At 38.3% G+C, this 20,441-nt stretch overlaps 2 protein-coding genes across 11 annotated transcripts in view; both read right to left on the bottom strand.

The window, feature by feature from the left end:
* The window catches only part of LOC147525379 (uncharacterized), a 36,709-nt gene extending 16,863 nt beyond the window's left edge, over positions 1-19,846 (bottom strand). For 8 of the 10 annotated variants that reach the window (XR_015221502.1, XR_015221499.1, XR_015221498.1 and 5 more), the window contains exons 1-4: positions 19,619-19,846; positions 19,410-19,515; positions 19,247-19,305; positions 12,348-12,405 (exon numbers count right to left, since the gene is read on the bottom strand). Coding sequence is in view for 2 of the 10 variants with exons in the window: in XM_086606863.1 (XP_086462989.1) it covers positions 12,354-12,405; positions 19,247-19,305; positions 19,410-19,515; positions 19,619-19,761 (360 nt within the window). In the remaining 8 variants the exon portion in view is untranslated. Of the gene's footprint in view, positions 1-10,880; positions 11,133-12,201; positions 12,406-19,246; positions 19,306-19,409; positions 19,516-19,618 lie in introns of those variants that run through there. The other 2 variants (XM_086606863.1, XM_086606853.1) reach the window with 2 other exon arrangements.
* On the bottom strand, positions 7,020-7,904 carry LOC147525380 (uncharacterized). The gene has a single exon (XM_086579281.1). It carries the CDS (start codon positions 7,902-7,904, stop codon positions 7,020-7,022), a length of 885 nt encoding a protein of 294 aa, XP_086435407.1.
* Positions 19,847-20,441: the final 595 nt, after the last annotated feature.

Consider the following 20,441-nt stretch of genomic DNA (forward strand, 5'->3'; position numbering starts at 1 on the left):
TCAAGCGGGTGTGGTATGTCTCTGAGGCAATGCTGAATATTTCTATACATGAGGATCGGGAAGTGAGAGATTGGCTGAAAGAGTTCATTGATTGGAGCTTCAAAGTGGAAGAATAGTCAACTAGAAGAAGAATGTTATGCCTGTACTATTATTTGAGATTTGGGAAACAAGAAATCAAGCAAGGTTTGAGAAAAAGAAGGCTAGAACCGACATAATGCTACAATGTGCAGGTTAACAAAGAATAAAGCTGGAGAAAGCATTCATAAGTGATTGTACTGTAGATTTTCATCAAACCCATATAAACGAATGCACCACAAGTAACTTGGAATCCTCCAGTTTCTCCTTGGGCCAAAATTAATTTTGATGCTGGTTTTGACAAGGATAGAGCTTGAGGTGCGGTGGGTGATGTTTGTCGTCTAGCTGATGGTACCATCTTGGGAGTCGCTGTTAGACGATTTGATGCGTGGATGTCGAGCTGGCTGAGTTGGTGAGGGCTGAAGTGGCTGTGTTGCATGCCATTCAATTGCAGATTTTGAAGGTGACATTGTGTGATATCTTCTTTTGCAAATTCCGACCCATCACTTGTGGGGTGGCGGAATTCCAGTATTGTTGAATTTGTTCTTTCCTTATTAGTTGGGTTTGTTGGTTGTAAATTTGTATAGCGCATGATCTTGCTGCTTGGGCACTTAAGCAAGTATCATGGAGTCAGGCCCCTAGTTGTCTAGATGATGACTGTAAACCTTCCTTTTGTTTTGTAATATAATGGGTGGAAATGGGGATTCTCCGAAGAAAAAAAATCATTTTTAAACCAAAACAAAGTCATTAAGAAACCACAGATAGTTCGCACATCGACTTCGTGAAACAGCCACTCAACCGGTTATCGAAAAAAAAGACACTGAAGTGACACTGGACCGCCATCAGCAATTAGATTAGGTATTTGTTATTGATGGACCCATCAGACCCTAAAAAAAACAATTATTACAAGTGTGTTATTGGTTCAAAAAAATTCTAAAAAAAAACAATTATTACAAATGTGTCATTGGTCCCAAAAAATTGAATTCGAAAACCCTGCTTAAAACGATCTTGCCAGAGTGGATTGGTTTCGCAAACCAAAACGGTGCGGTCATACTATCTGGACTAAGTCCAAAATGATGTGGCTATGTCGTTTGGGATTTGGACTTAGAAAAAAAAATTTACCGGTGTAGTCACATCGTTTGGACTAAGTCCCAAACGACTTGGGACCGGTTAAGAGGCCAAAAAACATAACTTTATATTTTTCAAAGTTCAAATCCCAAACGATGTGGCCATATCGTTGGGGACTTAGTCCAAACGGTGTAGCTATATCGTTGGAGACTTAGTCCAAACGGTGTAGCTATATCATTGGAGACTTAGTCCAAACGGTGTGGCCATATCGTTGGAGATTTTTCTAAGTCCAAATCCCAAACGACATGGCCACATCGTTTTTGGACTCGATCTGAAACGGTGTGACCGCACCGTTTGGTGTCTTGTAACGAATCGACCTAAGCCGGGTCGTTTAAGCTTGGGGTTTTTGAATTTTCTCATTCAGCCACTATACGCATGCATATTCAGCCCTAGTGTTTAATGTTAGTGTTAGGATATAGTTTTTATGGTTTAAGATTTAAAATGGTGGAAGAGAAGAGAATAGAAGAGAAGGGCTGAAAAGGGAAATTTCATGTTGGTTTGGGAAGCAACACAAAACAACTTTTTGGGACCAATAACACACTTGTAATAATTGTTTTTTTTTTTAGATTTTTTAGGACCAATGGCACACTTGTAATAATTGTTTTTTTTTTTGGGTTTGCCCAACACAATATGGGGTCCGTCAGTAACACGACCCTTAGATTATCTATCAGAGTTTGCCAATAAATGGGTTAACTTACAAAAGTCCCTAGGTACAAGGTGCACAGACTACTTTACCAGAAACAAAAGATTTAGCCAGCTCCTTAATATCTTTTAGAAGCACAGAACTCGACCAAGACTGATGCATGAGCATGGATTATTAATTAATTAGTAATTTCTATTTTGTTTAGTTTCCTAATTCAATTAGAAATAAAAATAAGGTTTCTTATTTGGTTTCCAATTATATTTAGTAGTTGTTTTCTTATATAAAGGCATTTAGGCCTCATAGTTAGATGATTATTATTGATTATTAATTCTTTGTGAATTGTTCTTCATATTTGAAGGTTTAAATCCTAGATTTAGGTATTTGTTTTATTAAATCTTATTGATGTTCATCCATTGTTGAAGCTTCTGCCAACAAGATACATCAAATTTGGTATCAAGAGCCAATTGATTTTTGGGAATTTTTTTTAAGGAAACACTGTTCATCGTGGGTTACTGTTCATCGCGGATTGCTGTTCACCAAACACTATTCACTGCTTGGGGGTATTCTTCAATTTCTTGGGAGATATTGTGATGGATTATCGACGAAAAGGTAGAAGAGAGTCACCACCGCCGTGAAGTTCCCATGGATTGACATATCATACCGATCCTCATACTTGGAGAGATTGTGATTTAGATCGCAACTGCCGCACAAGATTTTCTCCTTCAAGAATGTATGAACCTCCCTCTAGATTTTGTTCCCCAACTCCCAATTGCCGCAGCCAAAAATTTGAGTCGCGAAGATCGTATTTTCGTAATTATGATGATGAGGAGTCTTTTATTGATTCCGATGAAGATGAGTATTCCAATGACGGATATTCTCACCAAAATAAGTATGTCGATCCCGAGACATACTACCCATCCCACCCACAACAACATAGTTATGCTTGGGTGGCTGAACACACTACTCAAACCACCAGGCAGCAACATTTATTTGATTTGGATGATGAAGCCCCACCATCTTCAATTCGACAACAAAGAAAAGTCCAATTTCGGCGTGATGAAAAACAGGTGGTAGGTCACAGGTTATCGTGAAAATCAACAAAGCGGAGATGATCATGGAGGCCATCTTCGTCATCTTTCTTTGAATTCCCAACACACTCAGCAAGGACATGGAAGGAGAAATAGTCACCAGGGTCATATTCCTCTGAACCAGCAACACGATGACAACTTCCAGCCTCACAACCCGCTACTGAAGCAGAAGAAGAATGCACCACTACTTCAAAAGCCTCAAACTTTAAATTTTCATACCGTAGATCACCGACATAGTCGAGAAATTCAACTCCACCGTGATTCATCAATTTCAGCAGCACTTCAACCTCTTAATGTTGTTACACAGCCTGAAACAATGGTGGTTGCACCTGTAGCAGACGCAGAAGAGGAGAACACCACGGATCAACCAACCCCATTTCAGGTTGAAGTTTGTACACCAAATCAAAATCTGGAAGAAGGTGAGGATACTAAGCCCACTCCACCTCCACCACCACCACCACCTCTTTTTCCACTTTCGCTGCCTCCATTGATCCGAAACCAGAGAAGAAAAGTAAGTGAGAAGAAAGCCCTCGAAAAAATCAGTTAGGGAATTTTTGCTTCATGACTCTTCTTGCCATGAACTTGAGAACAGGTTAACAGTGGCTCCAGAGACTAGGATTGACCGTCACAGTCTTGTTTGGCATAAGTCAGTTTCCCCATCGATTGATTTTATAAATTTTCTATTGCTTTGAAGCTGAAATTTTTGGGAAAAAGCTATATACGAAAGGCGACTATTTTTTGGGCAGATCCGCATAACCGTGGGCCTGGATTGACGCATGGCCTGGTGGTGACCCAAAGTCCGAACTTTGTTTCTATTATTGCTGACCAGTCGAAGGTTATAGTCAGGGCAGATTTTCTTGGTAGTGTTGCTCTCATTACACTCAATCAACCGCATGGTTTTTTTTTTTTTTTTATGTAAATGTAAACCTTTTATTAAACCAAACGAAATTTACATATGCCCAGGACATCATAAAAGACTTGAATATTTACAACCATTGGCGCACGGCGGAAGGAAAAGCCAAGTCTCCAACAGGCCCGATTGAGAAGTGTACATTTGATTGCCCCAACAAACGGAAGTTCTTTACCTGAGCCGCCGCATGTGAGGCTAGCACGTCTGCAGCACCATTTGCTTCGCGATAAACCCAACTGAAGTGCACTTCTTGAAATTTACTCAGCACTATCTTAATCTGAGTAACAGTTCTAGCTAATAACCAATGACAGTTTAAGTTTTCATCCGTTAAAACCTTAAACAGCAATTGAAAATCTGTTTCTACCTCAACCTTCATATATCCGAAATACGCCACAATTTGAAGTCATTATAATAGAGCTACAAATTCGGCTTCATTGTTGGTTCGCGAAGAAAATTGGAATCGATGCTCCCATTATAAAATTACCTGCTGAATCCCTGAGAATACATCCTCCACCTGCATATCCTGAGTTCCCAATAGAAGCCCCATCTGTATTCAGTTTAACAAGTCCGTCCTTGGGTGGGAACCATTTAATATAAACCAACATTTTTTCCTTATGCATCTGGCGGGACATGACTTCCATAACCAGCTGTATGTGTTTCAAAGCTCTACTAATGTATTGAACTGGATGGGGATGCTTACCTTGAAACCTTGTGTCATTTCTCGCGATCCAAATAATCCACAAGACCCCAACAAAGTAGCAGCATTGCACTTCGCCATTTTGCATTGTCCTTATATCTTTTAGTAAGCACAATAACTGCTCCTTAAAACTGCCAGTATTCATATTCCTCCTATCAACAAGGCCGCTCAAATTTGTTCCACACCAAATAGCTCTAGCAAAGGAACACTCAAAGAAAACATGAGTTTGTGTTTCAGGAAATCTCTCACACAGGGTGCATTCTGGATAAACGTGAAAATGATGAGATGCCAATATATCCGCTGTTGGGACGACACCTTGCAAGCATTGCCATACGAAAAATCTTTGTTTGAATGAGACTTTCATCTTCCAAACATGTTTATAAACATTGTTATCCTGAACCAATGTATTTGTTGCAGTATTATTTGTTGCTGTAATCAAATGAATGCAACCATTATATGCAGACTTCACCGAGTATTCTCCATTTTCGTCCCATTTCCAGATCAAAGTATCCTCCTCATTTGGTGTAATAGGCATCAAAACAATTCTCTCCACATATTCTACCGGCCAAAATTCATTTAACCTATCCCAATCCCAGGTATTGGTATCCATGTCAATGAAGTCAGAAACAAGGTGAAAAGGACAGTCAAGTGGTTTCCCAGTAAGTTCTGTCAAATCCTCAGAATGGGGAGTCCATTTTTCCTCCCAATCATTAATAGAAGTACCAGTCCCAAGCTTCTAGACCGATCCAGCATTAATAATGCTTCGTGTTTCACAAATCCTTTTCCACATAACTGATGAAGTAGATTTGACTTCCGCCTTCAAGAAACTTTTGTTGTGAAAGTACCTCTGTTTCATTTGATGAGCCCATAATGATGTTGGATTCAGTAAATCCCAACCTTTCTTTGCCAGTAAAACATAATTTTGTAACTGCAGCTCCTTGATGCCCAGCCCTCCATTATTCTTTGACATACATGCTAACTTCCAAGGGTAATAATGAAGTTTCCTTGTTGATGGTGTATGGCCCCATAAAAAAAATCTTCTTATAATCTCCATTCGATCCAGTATCTGTGCAGGTAAAATTGTACATGACATAGCATGAGTAGGCAGCGAAGATAAAACTGAATTAACCAGAGTGAGTCGGCCTGCCTTAGATAAACACTTAGCTTTCCATCCTGCCATTTTCCTTTGAAATCTTTCCAAGAGAGGACTAAACTTTTGAACTCTACCCTGCCCTGTTAAATTTGGTACTCCCAAGTACATTGGCAGGACAGAAGTAGAAGGCATCATGAAACATCTTTGCAAAAAGTAAACAAACCTTCTATGCAATTTGGGGTGATGGATAATTTACGACTTGGTTCTGTTGATAGTCTGGCCTGACACTCGGCAATACTCCTTTAGCAGATTGTTCAATTGATGCTGCTCATTAAAACCACACTTACCCAGCACTAAAAGATCATCAGCATACATTAAATGAGACACCGGTTGACAAAATCGCCCCAATTTGCAACCATGTATAAGCCCTTCTCTGTTCAATTTCAAAAAATTCAAAGACAGAAGCTCTGAACATAATATAAAAAGGTAGGGCGAAAGTGGATCACCCTGTCTTAGTCCTCGAGATGGCTTAAAAAATCCATGTGCAGCACCATTTAGTAGCACAGAGTAAGAAACATTCTGAACACAAAACATTATCTTGTTAATCCAATCGACCGGAAACTCAAACTTGGTCAGCATCACTCTTAGAAAACTCCATTCGATTTTATCATAAGCTTTCTGCATATCAATCTTTAAAGCAAAATATTTAGCTTTTCTATTCCCATGTCCTCTTATCTTATGATAAAATTCATTTGCAAGCAAAACATTGTCATGAATACTTCTCTTGGGTAAGAAGGCAGTCTGAAACGGACCAATAATTCTCTGAAGGATAGGCCTCAATCGATTGACAATAATCTTGGAGATAATTTTGTAAACCACATTTGTCATACTGATTGGTCGAAAATGTTCCGGTAGTGAAGGATTCATGATTTTTGGAATTAAGGCAATGAAGGAATGATTTAGCTGCAAGGAGAAAGAGCCAGAGAGGAAAAAAAACTTGACTGTCGCACTTACTTGATCCCCCACCAAATTCTAGAAATGCTGGAAAAAAAATGTCTGATATCCATCCGGTCCTGGAGATTTAAAGGGCTTCATATGCTTCAGAGCAGTGACAATCTCGTCATTATTAACTCCTCTTAACAAATTGAAGTTTTCACCTTCATTAAGACATGGAGCTTGAACATTGAAAATCTGTGACATAAGATCAGGTTCTGAAGTAGTCATTGTCTCCTCAAAAAATTCACTGAGCCTATCACCTATCTGTCTCCTTTCAGTTAAAATTCCACCATTTCTATCTCTGATTGAGTGTATATAATTTCTTTGTCTTGACGGTTTACCATGTTATGGTAGAACCTTGTATTACGCTCTCCAAACCTGGAACCAATCTAGACAAGCTTTACGCTGATGATTTGCTTGTCGTACGGGATATCATTATGTTCCAGTATCAATTCATTCTCCACCCTGAATAACTCTTCTGTCTCATTGTCATTCTCTATTAAACTTTGAATCTCACTCAGCCTCTGTAAAACACATTCCAACTTATGTTCAACCTCGCCAAACACATGCTTATTCCACCATTTTAAATTTTTTTGACAGGTTTGAAGCTTCTTACATAAGACAAAAGAAGGAGAACCCCGCAACTCATTTTGAAAAGCATCTTTTATTTGTTCCTGATAGCCACCATGTTGCGCCCACATTATTTCAAACCTGAGAGGCCGTCTAACCGTTACCCTGTTTTGTATCAACTTTAAAATCAGAAACTTATGATCAGAACTAGTGGCCAACTCATGATGAACTCTACAATCAGAGAATCTTGAACGCCAACCTTCATTTGCCATCATTCTATCAATTCGTTCCCATATTCTGTGACGCCCATTTTGTCGATTTGTCCAGGTGTAAATACTACCCACAAAACCCAAATCAAACAACTCACAATCATCAATCATATCCAAGAAAATCCTAACTTTGGAATAATTGAAAAGTTTTCCCCCACATTTTTCTTCGGGACATGTTATTTCATTAAAATCTCCCATGAGCAACCATGATTCATGTACTCCATTCACTTTTACTGAGATTTTACAGTGAATGAACCAAGAGTTGGACATCATTACTTCGACAACCACACTTCTTTCCCAAAAGATCCAAAAACCACCAGACAAACCTTGGCTTGGGACTACAAAAGACTCGAAATCCCCTAATCTTTTAATTAAACTGACTCCTTTATTTACAGAACACTTAGTTTCCATAACAAACATAAATATAGGCGACATCCTTGATTTTTGTTTGACTCCTCCATCATCGAAAGCCGCCCACTCCTCGACTATTCCACGCTAGTAGACTCATGGAATCCTTGGGGTTACGCTACGGCCCTTAACCCTTAACCGGTGATGTTTTTTCCTTTCCCAATGAATTCTTAGCGGTATGTTAGGATGCCGCAGCCGGCCACCTCAACTTCATTATGAACAGGAGTTTTTCTTCTAGCTTCTCGATTTTCCTGAAAGAAACTTTCGACCATTTCATTGACATTCTCCCTGTCTTGTTCCCATCGCATCTTTGGCTGCTACCCCTTGCGATATTTCTTGCCTTTTATAAGAGTATTCCTCCTGCTGAACAGCCTGATCATGTAGCTGAGACAAATCAATGAAATGGAGCTTCTTAGGATCAGTTTGAGATCTGTGCAAATCCAGGCAGGCATTCCAGTTCATGTAAGGGATGAAAATTTTGGAAATCCATTTGAGTTGAGAACCCCAAATTGTCCGGTGTTGTCGCTTCCCACCGTTAGAGGTAGGTGATCGTGTGGATTTTGCCATCCAAGGTCATTGCTAGGTCCAACAGTCGCATGCAGTTGAGGTGACGAAATGTCAATGATCATGGGTCCTTTTAAAGGTTCAATAGATGTGTTCATGCGCTTTGAATTTACCGAAGAATCGACCACATTTGTAATCATCTAAGAAGTGGTTGGTTGAGATCGATTACCAAACAACAAAGAGAACCCAAATACAATTCGGTCTCGATGGGTTTTGGAACAATGCGAGTTTTGGAAGAATAGAACTGAAACCTTTGTCCTCTGGTGAAAACTCTAACTTCATTCCCATGACTTGCTTGATTACATTACAAGTTTGCAAAATGATGTCCAATGAAGCCACACTTAAAAACGAAAACTCCGACGGATACTCAAAAACAAAAGATATCGGTCTACTCCATCAATGGATTCCTGTATGAGAAAGCCGGTGGAATTGGTTCGTGAACATCAAGCAACACTTTAACTTCGAACACAACTAGGTTGTGTTTGATCTTAGGATAAAACTCCAGAAATTTGAGATCAGACATATCAAAATAACCAGATTCAACCAGGTTCCCCTCAATAATCTCCTTGTCCAAATAAACCTCAGGATAGTTATGTAAATGCATCCACACATAAAACTTTGAGAAATTTAACTCCTTGGTTTCATAATATTCCATCCATGGTATAATCTGAAAAATGTGTTGAGCTACAATCCAAGGCTGCCTCAGCAGAATTGCAGCCACCTATTCCTGATACTCCATCCTGATTTGAAATATTTCACCTTTGTAAAAAACAATGTCTTCAATCTTAAAAGGGTACCATGCTTTTTCAAGAGCTGATTTGATAGTGCTCATATTCAGCCTTCCATCCATAACACGACCAAATAGAGTCATCTTATTATAGCTCATGTATTTACTCTTCATTTTCTCAGAACTGGTTATCATTGGAGGATCTGTATAAGGCATTTTCATCTTGGCAACAAAATCCATAGCAAGCAGTTCAACAGAATTTGGGTTTTTGGAGGGAGACAGAAACTTGTTTGTGTTAGGGCTCATGTAAAGAAAGAATTGAAAAAACTCGGTTTGAAGAACTGTGAAGAACCACCGAAACACTTATAACCTTTTATACAGCCCAAACTCACCAGCATTCCAACCACATTCAAGTAGTCTCAACTCAACCTCATTTCTTACCCATTCATACAAGTCCATCTGTTTGCAAAAAATCCCATAATCTATCCATAATCTCCTTGGTATAGAACTAATCCGCCAAATGGCTACCTCTTCACTCAGACCATCATTGCCCATTGATCTCTCAACCCGCACTAAGACAGAAAAGAGTCTAGATTAAGGCACTCATCATAACATGTAAACTCTGCTAAATCCTGTTTAGACAATATAAAGATTTGGAACCAATCTCTGCAGAAAGCACGATACCCAAGAAATTTATCTCCACATAAAAACCGTGTATTGTACGTCAAGTATTAGCTGAGAAAAGAAAAGAAGCAAAGTTTCTAAAAAGAAGTAAACCCCCAATGATAGTTCGAACCCACATGCGGCCGATATGTTTGAGGGAGAGAGCACGAGACTTAATCCATAGGCACAGCAAGCCAATCTAAAGAAGATGTTCAGACAGCCAATAAGATGCGTTATTTCCTGAACTAACAATGTTTACATTGTAGGATTTTACCAAGAAATATAGGTATGATGCAACCTTGGGCTATTATTGATCATGGGCTTGTGATGGATAAAGAAAAAAGGTTGGTTTAAACTGTGTAGGATTTGCAACAATATCAAGGAGATGTTAACAACTATGGCATACTCGATGGAGATTGGGTCGGACGATCATGGGGTAATGGATCACTTTTGAATTCCTCATCCGCACCTTCATTTCGTCAAGGTAATCTACAAAGCCTGATTGCACTTCAAAACGCCTATGGAGCCAATGACCTTGTGATTGATAATTTGTTCCATCGAGGCCAAGATAATTTAGATACCTATGTGGATCCTTTTCTTTCCGACTCGAGAAATAAGTGTTCTTGTTACAACAAAGCCTTCCGATATATCATCAATGAACTACCAATTTGCATTTATTCGCGGTGGAATTATCTGAATGGTGAAGCCGTGACATTGTGGTACTTAGTTCGTTTTGTGAGTAATTATTTGGGCAAAATTCGAGGTCGAATTCCTTTGAACAGCGGGAGGGTGATGGTGATGTACGTGACTTATGCTGACTTTTTAGAGCGTGTTCATGAAATCAAACTCGAGGACGAGTTTCTTTCAAACGGGGGAGTACGATGCATGAGCATGGATTATTAATTAATTAGTAATTTCTATTTTGTTTGGTTTCCTAATTCAATTAGGAATAAGAATAAGATGGTTTCCTATTTGGTTTCCAATCTAGGTCTTCATTGTTAGATGGTTATTATTGATTATTAATTCTTTGTGAATTGTTCTTCATGTTTGAAGATTTAAACCCTAGATTTAGGTGTTTGTTTTATTAAATCTTATTGATGTTCATCCATTATTGAAGCTTCCGCCAACAAGATACATCAAAGACACTCCACCATCATCTTCAATGACTGCGTTAGTAACCACCAGACAATCGCAGCATAGTGCAAGATTTCTAACACCCAAATCTGTTTCTGTAACTACCGCTACTTTCAAAGTTTCAATGTCTACTTCTTCTGATCCTGAACATGGAATGGAGTAACTTCCTGAAAAATGCGGTAGCGGAGCCATTTAGATAAACTCCAATATCATTAGATTATGTAATGGGGTCAAATGAGTAGGAGCCATCAAATATTTCCAAGTGCAAATCTTCTAAATATTACGGCAAAGATAAGGTACGATCGGGTTGTGGTTTTTTTTTTAAACGTGCGAGAAGGGATGAATCTTTTGCTTGTGCAAGAACTGAGTGAGATCATCTTTCCTGGTATATCATGAGTAGATACCACTGAGTGAAATTAGGGTCTCTCCCCCCCCCCCTAAATACACACAAAAAAAACACGGTACTTGGGGGGGAGACCCTAATTTCCCCATCTCATAGGGTGAAAATCCTAATTGGCTCATCTAGTGGGGGGGTAATACTAGTTAACCCTTAAGAGAAATGGAGACAAGGTGTCTCCTTGTCTGAGAACCCTAGAAGATTTGAAGAAACCAAAATGCTCTTCAATCAAGTCGATACAAAAAGTTGCTTGAGAAGTACATATTTCAAACCATTTACACCAAATTTAGTTAAACCCATTTGAACTAAGATTTTTAATTGAAAACACCATTCAATTTGATCAAAAGCTTTGTGCATATCATTTTTGACTCCCACAACCATCAATACCTCTTATTTTATCCTAAGACAGTTCAAAATCTCTTTAACAAGTATGTTGTTGTTAGAACATTTTCTTGTTCTATCAAAAGCATTTTGAAAAGGTAAGATTATTTTCTCTATAAAAGGTTTCAATCGATTTGCTAAAGTTTAGCAAATAAGTTGTAAAACAGTATTACATAAAGATAATGGTCTAAACTCTTGAATTTTATCAAAATGTGGAACTTTAGGTATAGGGCTGATGTTAGTGGGAACTGTTCATATGTTAACAATTCCAACCAACTAGCATGGACTTAGACAATGTTCTCTACATCCTTGGGGAATCATGAGCACGACCATGATAGCGCTTAGCGCACAACAGTTTGAACATTTAGGAGGAAGTGAATAGCATCGTAATTTCCTATAATGGTTAATCCAAGTTTACTAACTCAGCAGGAACAGTTTTCGGAACTGAGTCAGCAAGATGTTATAAAATCACTTGATAAAAGTTTAGGATAATTTAAGAGAAAAGTACAAATTTTCACATGGCAATGTAAGAAACAAAATATTTACCAATTTTACTTCAATACTTGCATACACTTTTACGAAAAAAGGAAAGATTGTCTCGTACCACTTTCTAATAGTCGAAGGACCCCTTGACGCCTTCTAGACTCTCTCCCATAGATACCCTGCAAAAGAACATACAAAATGAAATCAAACCAAGATGGCCTCTAGGAATAATCCCGTGAGAGCATTAATTAAGTGTGTGCATCTTCAAACTAATGTATGCCATTACTATGAAAACAGAAGAAAGACAGCAGGGTTGGGTGTCGCAGTGCTCTGTAGTAGTAGTAGTAGTGAGTGCAGATGATACCAAACCCATTTATCAATAAGGGAACTGTAGAGTGACATGCAGTAAGATGGAAAATGATAGCAGTTTTGACCACTGCAGGTCACCTTTTGGTGGTTATCTAGTAATGCTTATCCAAACACAAATCACATGCCTCTTGGAAGCTGGTAACTAGGTATCTCGAGTTACTTTTAGACAGAAAAGGGATGTGTCAATGGATTGGATCAGGGTGATCCAGATCGAATCAAATAAGGCATGCACCTGACCTAAACCCCATGGGTTAGAGTCAGTAATACAACCTGCAGGCTTTATACCAGATTACAAAGAAGGTTTTATGGCCTTAATTAGGCCTGTTGAGACATTTAGTCCCACATGGGATAGGTTAAGCCATGCATAAAAATGTACTAGTCTTGAGGCCTCTCCACTTATCACCAATTATATAATAAGATAGGGTTTTTTCGGGCACTAGAAGACAAAATAACAAATTAGGAAAAACAAAGAACGGTCTTGATGAATCTAGCACCATCTAACGGCTGCTGTGTGCTGACCTTTCTCGAGATGCATGTTTTTGGGAATTGATAATTATTAGTTATCCATTGCATATCAAATTAGCTCATTTGTACCAGCTGATTGACAAGCCGTTCCATCAAGGCCAGGTTGCAGGTTCGAGATGTGCTAAAGACACTTTTTATTATTTCTTTATTTTCCTTTTATGTTAAATTGTATTAAAACTAAAATGTACACACTATGACACTACGGGACCTTGAACCCAGGTTCTATGAAGGGAAAACAGAATTAGCTATCCACTAGGTCACCTTCTTTTGTTGTGTTAAAGTGGAGACCATTTAGAAACATAACAACTATATACAACAATTTTCTTTCAACGCTTTCAAGCAAAGCACACCGAAGGCGCTGACGAGTGCCTTGAAGGCACGGGGCATATTCTAGTCTTTAATAAGGCTTAATAAGGTGGTGGGCTAACGGACTGATTTGATGGAGACCAAGAGATCACAGAGAAAAGGAATTATGAATTTACGGTTATCAAATTTGACAGGTCTAGACACCACACTTAGTGAATTCAAGCAACAGCCATGTTGGGGGAAGTGTGAGAGATATATCCAACTTTTCTTTTGTTCTCAACAATGAATTAAACCAGGAATTTCAAACGCGTAGAAGCTTTGAACAACCACTTGATATCAAATTGGCGAGCCATTCACAAAGAACAGAAAAATGTACAGTCGACAAACAAGACTTAAACCACTCCGCCATTTAATTCGAAAACCAAGTCTGCGCAAGAAGAAATCTGAAAAGGACCAACTGACGCTGTCAAACGCCTTAGCAAAGTCAAATTTGCACACTAAAGGAGTACCTATTCTTATTCTAGAATCCATTGACTCATTTGCAATTAATACTTCATCTAAACTCTGTCACCATCAACTAGCGCTCTAGAAAGGAGAGACGGTGTTGGGAATCACATGCCTTAGTCTCAATTTAATGTTTTCGCAGATATCTTACAAACCACACACCAAGGAGACTCGTTGATCTGAAATCAGTAAACAACGTGGCACCCTCAATTTTAGGTGCAAGGGTGATAAAAGCATTATTGAACCTCAACTAGAAAGCCGTTATCTTGTAATTCTTGTACCACAACCATAATGTCAGGTTTCATAAAATTCCAACATTTTTTGAACACCACCATAGGATATCCATCAGGCCCCAACAATCTATCCCCTCAAACTATCAAGAACAGCTTTCACCTCATTTACACACAGTCCCTTTCCAACCAAGCAGCATCCTCATCTTCCAGAACATTGAAGTCAATACCATGGAGAGTTGGTCTGCATGCAAATTCTTCTTTGTTTAACTTCTTATAGAAGTATACACTGTGATTCTTTATCACCTTTTTGTCTTATGTTAAGCTTCCATCCACAACGAGATTCGAGATACCATCAATCCCGGATCAGGTATTGGCATGCCTATGTAAGAAACCCGTACACCTTCCCCATCAGCTGCGCATTTACTCTTAGATCTCAGCCTCCAAAAAGATCCTCCATGTTGAACTATTCATTTAGTTTCTTATTTATATATCTTTCATACTTAATTCATTAGATATTAGATTAATACACTCTTCTTTTTCCTCTAGAAACAACAAAGCAGACTGGCTCTCGTTTATCTTCTCATCAACTTTACCAAAAGTTAACTTTTTCCAATAAATGAGTTAACGTTTAAGCAGCTGCAACTTCTTGCTCAAAATGAACCCATTTCATTATTTTCAAACCACAAAGTTTCAAAAATTAAAAGTTCTAGACCCTCCCAAGCTTCGACAGCTCTGAAATAGAATCAAACGATGATCAACCAAACAAAATCTCAATGCCAATTCTAGATGTTCCCCAAAATGTCCAACCTAAGTCGTCAAAGCGAGAAACCTATCAAGTCGACCAAACACCAGCTCTTCATGATGACTGGAACAAGAAAACCCTACACCCAAAGTTAAAATCCATCAATTCAAATTTGCTAATAAAAGGAATAAAGGCCCTCATATTTCTACTATTTCTAAAGCCACCTAGCTTTTCTTCTGAGGCTGAGTCCAATGGCTCCCTATCCCTTTAAAAGTAGTGTTAAAGTCAATAAAATAGAGCTAAAGTCAACAAAATAGAGCTAAAAGTCAATAAAGTAGAGCTAAAGTCAACAAAATAGAGCTAAAGTATATAGAGAGTAAAATAGAGATAGAGAGTAAAATCCTTTGACTTTAGCTCTATTTTGTTGACTTTAGCTCTACTTTATTGACTTTTAGCTCTATTTTGTTGACTTTAGCTCTATTTTATTGACTTTAACACTACTTTTAAAGGGATAGGGAGCCATTGGACTCAGCCTGAGAATATGATAGAGTTAAAAATCTCCACTTAAGCACCATTGCAAGCTCCAACAACCAGTAATATAAGCTAACTCTGACCGATAGTAGAGAATACGCCTTTAATACAGCCCTCCACTGTAACTCAATCACAATCCAACATTACGATCTGATCTCACGACATTCCCAAAGATGGAAAGAGATCCCACTTATGCACTGATCTTCCCCACAAAATAATTGACCAGTCAATCATGAACTACTTCCCTCTTAGTTTCTTGTAATGCAACGATCAAAGGTTATTTTCCGATCACCCTTCTTAATCGACTTGCTTTATCTTCATACCTTGAACCCCTCATATTCCAACATAGAATGTTAGAAATCATTAGACAAAGAGCTTCCCCTATTCTCATCATACCTCGGTTGAATCCTAATATTGTTTTACCCACTTTTACCCCACAGTTCCTCTTGTGCAGACCTGTTAAAAGCATCCAATACAACTGACGCACCCCCCACCCCCACCCCAATCTACAGATGATCCCATGTTACAAGTTATTGCTTACCTGTGACAACCTACGCTCTCTCAAATCTTTTTGTAGGATCAACCCTAACACAACCAGCACCATAAATATCTGGAACAATTCTGTGTTCAACAAATAAATATCATCTTCGACGTAACCTTCTTCCTCTGGATTTGACAATGACCCCCATTCTGAAACATTACCCTCATGTGAATCATTGTATTCCAACCGATCCCTCGGTTTTGATCCATTTGATGTACCAGTGCCCCTTTAGAAGCTCGGGCTTCTAGAACAGCTAATGATATGCTTGAGGTTGCTTAAAAAATGTAAGCATCAGTAGAAAATCAAATCTGCATAAAATGATAATGCTATATTCTTGAAATTCCATGTTATATGGATGCAGACAGTACAGTGGGAAGGATAACCACAATTATCATGATGTTTGGACCATCAGATCTTAGGTTAAGTGGACATATGATCCATCTACATACATGTGTGTGTAGCAGCTATCAGCCTATCACCTTGTACTAGGAGAAGCTGACTTCCAGCGAATTGAAAACTTAAAGAGCCGCAAATTCACATTGATGTACCATTATGAAAGGAATTCAGGCGTCATGTTGAATTCAAATATAAGATATAGGTCAACAACTTTTCAATGAGACGACATTCCATCTCAAAATTTCTTTACCAGTAATTTTTCGGTGGGAGGTAGGAGGGATAACCACAATTATCATCATGTTTTGACCATCAGATCTCAGGTTAAGTGGACAATTGGTCCATCTATATATGTATATTCATATATATGGGGAGGGATCCATATACAACACTTTTCATACAACAATTTAGACAACACCTTTTCATAAGTTCAACTAAGGGCTGATACTTTATGGTTATAAACTTTACATATATATAAAGATCATATCCACAAAAAATTTAAAAATCATGCCATTTCAAAATATCCAGCCCTTTCAAAATTTGTTTTGAAAATTTGAATTTATTTTAACGGTAAGGAATTAAAATTTTGCAACCCTCTTTCCGCATCATTAAAAATTTCCAAATGAGCCCATTTTTTTCAAGGATGTTCTCCACGGTAGGAAGATCACATACACAAAAAAACAAATCGTAAATAAATTTGTAGAGTGAGATGGAGACCATTGTATAACAAGTGTTGTATAATGATCCCATCCCTATATGTATATATATATATATATATGGGATAGGTTCCGTTTACAACACTTTTTATACAACGTTTTATACAATACCCCCACCGGACCCTTCAAGATGTTTTAAAGGCTAATTTTTTGTGGATAAGATGTTCTCACTATGGATATGACCTCCACAAAAAATCGGGTCCTTTGAACATTTCTACGTTTACCAAAAAAGGGTTACAAAATCGGTAGTTCTGGACCGTTGATAAAAATTCATAGGTTTAGAGCAATTTTTCTCATGGTTAGGAGTTATCAAATGAGTTGAATTTTTGTGGAGATGATCTCCATGGTGTGAAGATCATATCTACAAGGATTCAAGGCTTAATTCATATTTTCAAAGGGTATTGTATAAAACGTTGTATAAAAAGTGTTGTAAATGAAACCTACCTCTATATATATGTGTGTGTGTGTGTGTGTGTGTGTGTGTGCGCGCGCACGCACGCGCGTGTGTGTGTGTGGAGGCCATTGTATAAACTGTTATTACTGATCCCATCCCTATATATTTCTGGGTGTGTGTGTGCGTGCGTGCATGTGTTCACTGTTCAGCAACTATCAGCCCATCACCTTGTACTAGGAGAAGCTGACTTCCAGCAAAATGAAAACTTCAAGAGCAGGAAATTCACAATGATGTACCATCATGAAAAAAGTTCAACCGTCATGTTTAATTCAAATATAAGATACAGGTCTACACCTTTTCAATGAGACGACATTGCATCTCAAAATTTCTTTACAAGTAAATTTTAGACACCAAAACAAGTCTGCCCTTTGTTATTGCATCTCAAAAGATGAGAAATTACCATGTTACATATGCAATCCTGTTTTATATTTTGCAAAACTAAACACTTGTTATCTGTCTTCTGAAAATGAAATTGCATTCTTATATCAGTTTCTCCACCGAAAGTGAAAGGGAAAGGGTTGAATCAAGTTTGCAGCCAGTGGAAAGCTTTGCTGTATTTTATAATGAATCACAATCCTTCACTTTTTCTTGTAAATAAATTTATAAATCATCCTTACGCTTTTGTCAAAAGCTCACTCCCTGTAGAACTATGGATGATGGTGGAGGCACAACGAAGTCAATCATAACATGCCAAAAGAATCTAGAACAATTCAGTTTGACGTCCAATGTCAACAATCCGTCTGACAATGTGATTCAATTTGACGTTGAGAAAGATGTCTTTGTGTCTAGTATGCACTGGCCCCTCCAAATTTATCTTTCACCAATTCATTCCGAATCTATTAAAACCCAACAATCCCACTGTTCCGACCCCCACAAATGTGGCCCAATAAATACCCAATCCAATACAAGCTCATGCTCAGAGCCCAATATATTGCCTACTTACAATAAAGCCTATGCTCAAAGCCCAATTCTTAGCCTACCTACCTACTACGTGTAAAAACTATATCAATTACGCACGAGTCAAACAACTTCCATTTTATCCACCTTCATTCCAACTTTGAATAACTTCCAAATCGTGTGACAGTTCTGCAACAGTTCATCCCACGATTGGAGAACGGGGAAGTAACTGAACCAATCCTATCTATAAAAGCAAAATTACGTCGAGACTTGATCCCATCTCCATTGTTGGGTATGTAGGCAGCATTCAAAGCTCAGTCTCATCTCTCACAAACCACCAATCTCTTTCGCCAATCACAAAGTAATCCAACCTCCAACTGGTGTATTTTGGCAAATCTTGCCGAAATGCCCTCCCAACTCCCTCTTCTGCCAACAATCAAATCCATCGTAAGCACGAATATACTCGGGGTCGATGAGGCATTGGGTTAATTCAGTATAAAATAACTCTGATGCAACCCTTGCCTTGTATGATCCCTTCTACTCGGCTTTAATCAGCCATTGTCAAGAAGAAACACTATTCTATATTGTCTTCTTTATATCGAAAATGATGGCTTCTGTTGGACTCGAACCAATATCCTACAACACATTGCTTTGAGCACTCTTTGTAAGGGTGTCTTTAAGGAAAGGCAAAACGACATAAGCGTTTTGAAGTTATTCGATATCTCAGCCAGATTTTAGCTTAAAACACATACTTATAAACTTAAAAAAGTGCTAAAGGAAAGTCGCATCGTATGATAAAATGTTGTTACCTGTGCATACAATACTTGTACTCTTGGCTTCGTACATGATCTCTCTCTCCTTCTTCCAACTGTCCAAAACGAAACACACCAATGTACACCAACAGATGAATTGATAACAAGTATTATAATCTAATAGTAAAGAAACACGAGACGAAAATAAAAGAAGACGAACCGGGTCGCTTTCATAGACAAGAGTGTAACAAACAGGGGAAAGACAGTTGAGAGCACAATTCTCCGTGGCAATCTTGGAATACTTGCATTCCCGTCCCCAAAGTCCACTGATGAAAGTATGAAATCACAACAAACTAGTTCAAATTATTAAAAAAAAAAAAAAAAAAAAGGTTTAAAAGTGTCTGTGGGGTGATTCGGAGTGTGTAGTACCTTTGGATATCGGCGTAACAATTGTTTTTCTTTTCTCTGACCTCAGTATCAGAGATGGGCCGAGGAGATTTTGTTTTGGCAAAGGCTGTATGAAACAAGAGACAGAGGAGGATAATCCAACAACTGATCGTCAACTTGGCCATCCAGCTTTCCTTTTTTTCAATTTTTCAATATAACAACAATTTTTCCTCTTCATACCACTAGTTACACACACCCAAATGTTTGCGGTGAAAGAAAATAAAAAACAAACAAATATTAATGGCCCTCATAGAAACAAAAAGTTTAAAATTAAAAAATGAGAGGGATAAAATGACTAATTTGACCCTACAGTATAACAGTTTTTACACTTACACTTGGTTGGTTTTTTTGAAATTCAACATATAGTGTAGGGACAAAACCGTCAAAAAACCATCCTTATTTGCTATATTACCTAAAATACCACCACTCAGGGGTATGTCACCAAACTCTAAAATGAAACAATAAGAAAAATATTGCATCTCTGTCAAAATGTAGCAATTGAGACCCGTTTTTTGGGTTGGGGAATCAAGGTCCGATCGAATAATCAATTGGTTTCATTTAGATAATATGTCAAGCCTACTTGCATTTAAGTTGTTCCTTAACCACCCTTCTTGTACTCCACCTGTTTGCACTTTGAATTAGGGGTGATAAAAGGGGTCCCATGCTAAGGGCAAATTTTTATTAAGTCAAATAAATTAACCTCATTAGGAATCCGCGAGGAGAACCTCATAAAACCATAAAAAAAGCCTTTATGATTGAGGGCGGGTCAGCCCAGCCCTATTTGATATTGAGGGGCGGGTCGAGT

This window comes from Coptis chinensis, chromosome 1 (genome assembly GCF_015680905.1).
Source record: "Coptis chinensis isolate HL-2020 chromosome 1, ASM1568090v1, whole genome shotgun sequence".
Taxonomy (NCBI): Eukaryota; Viridiplantae; Streptophyta; class Magnoliopsida; order Ranunculales; family Ranunculaceae; genus Coptis; species Coptis chinensis.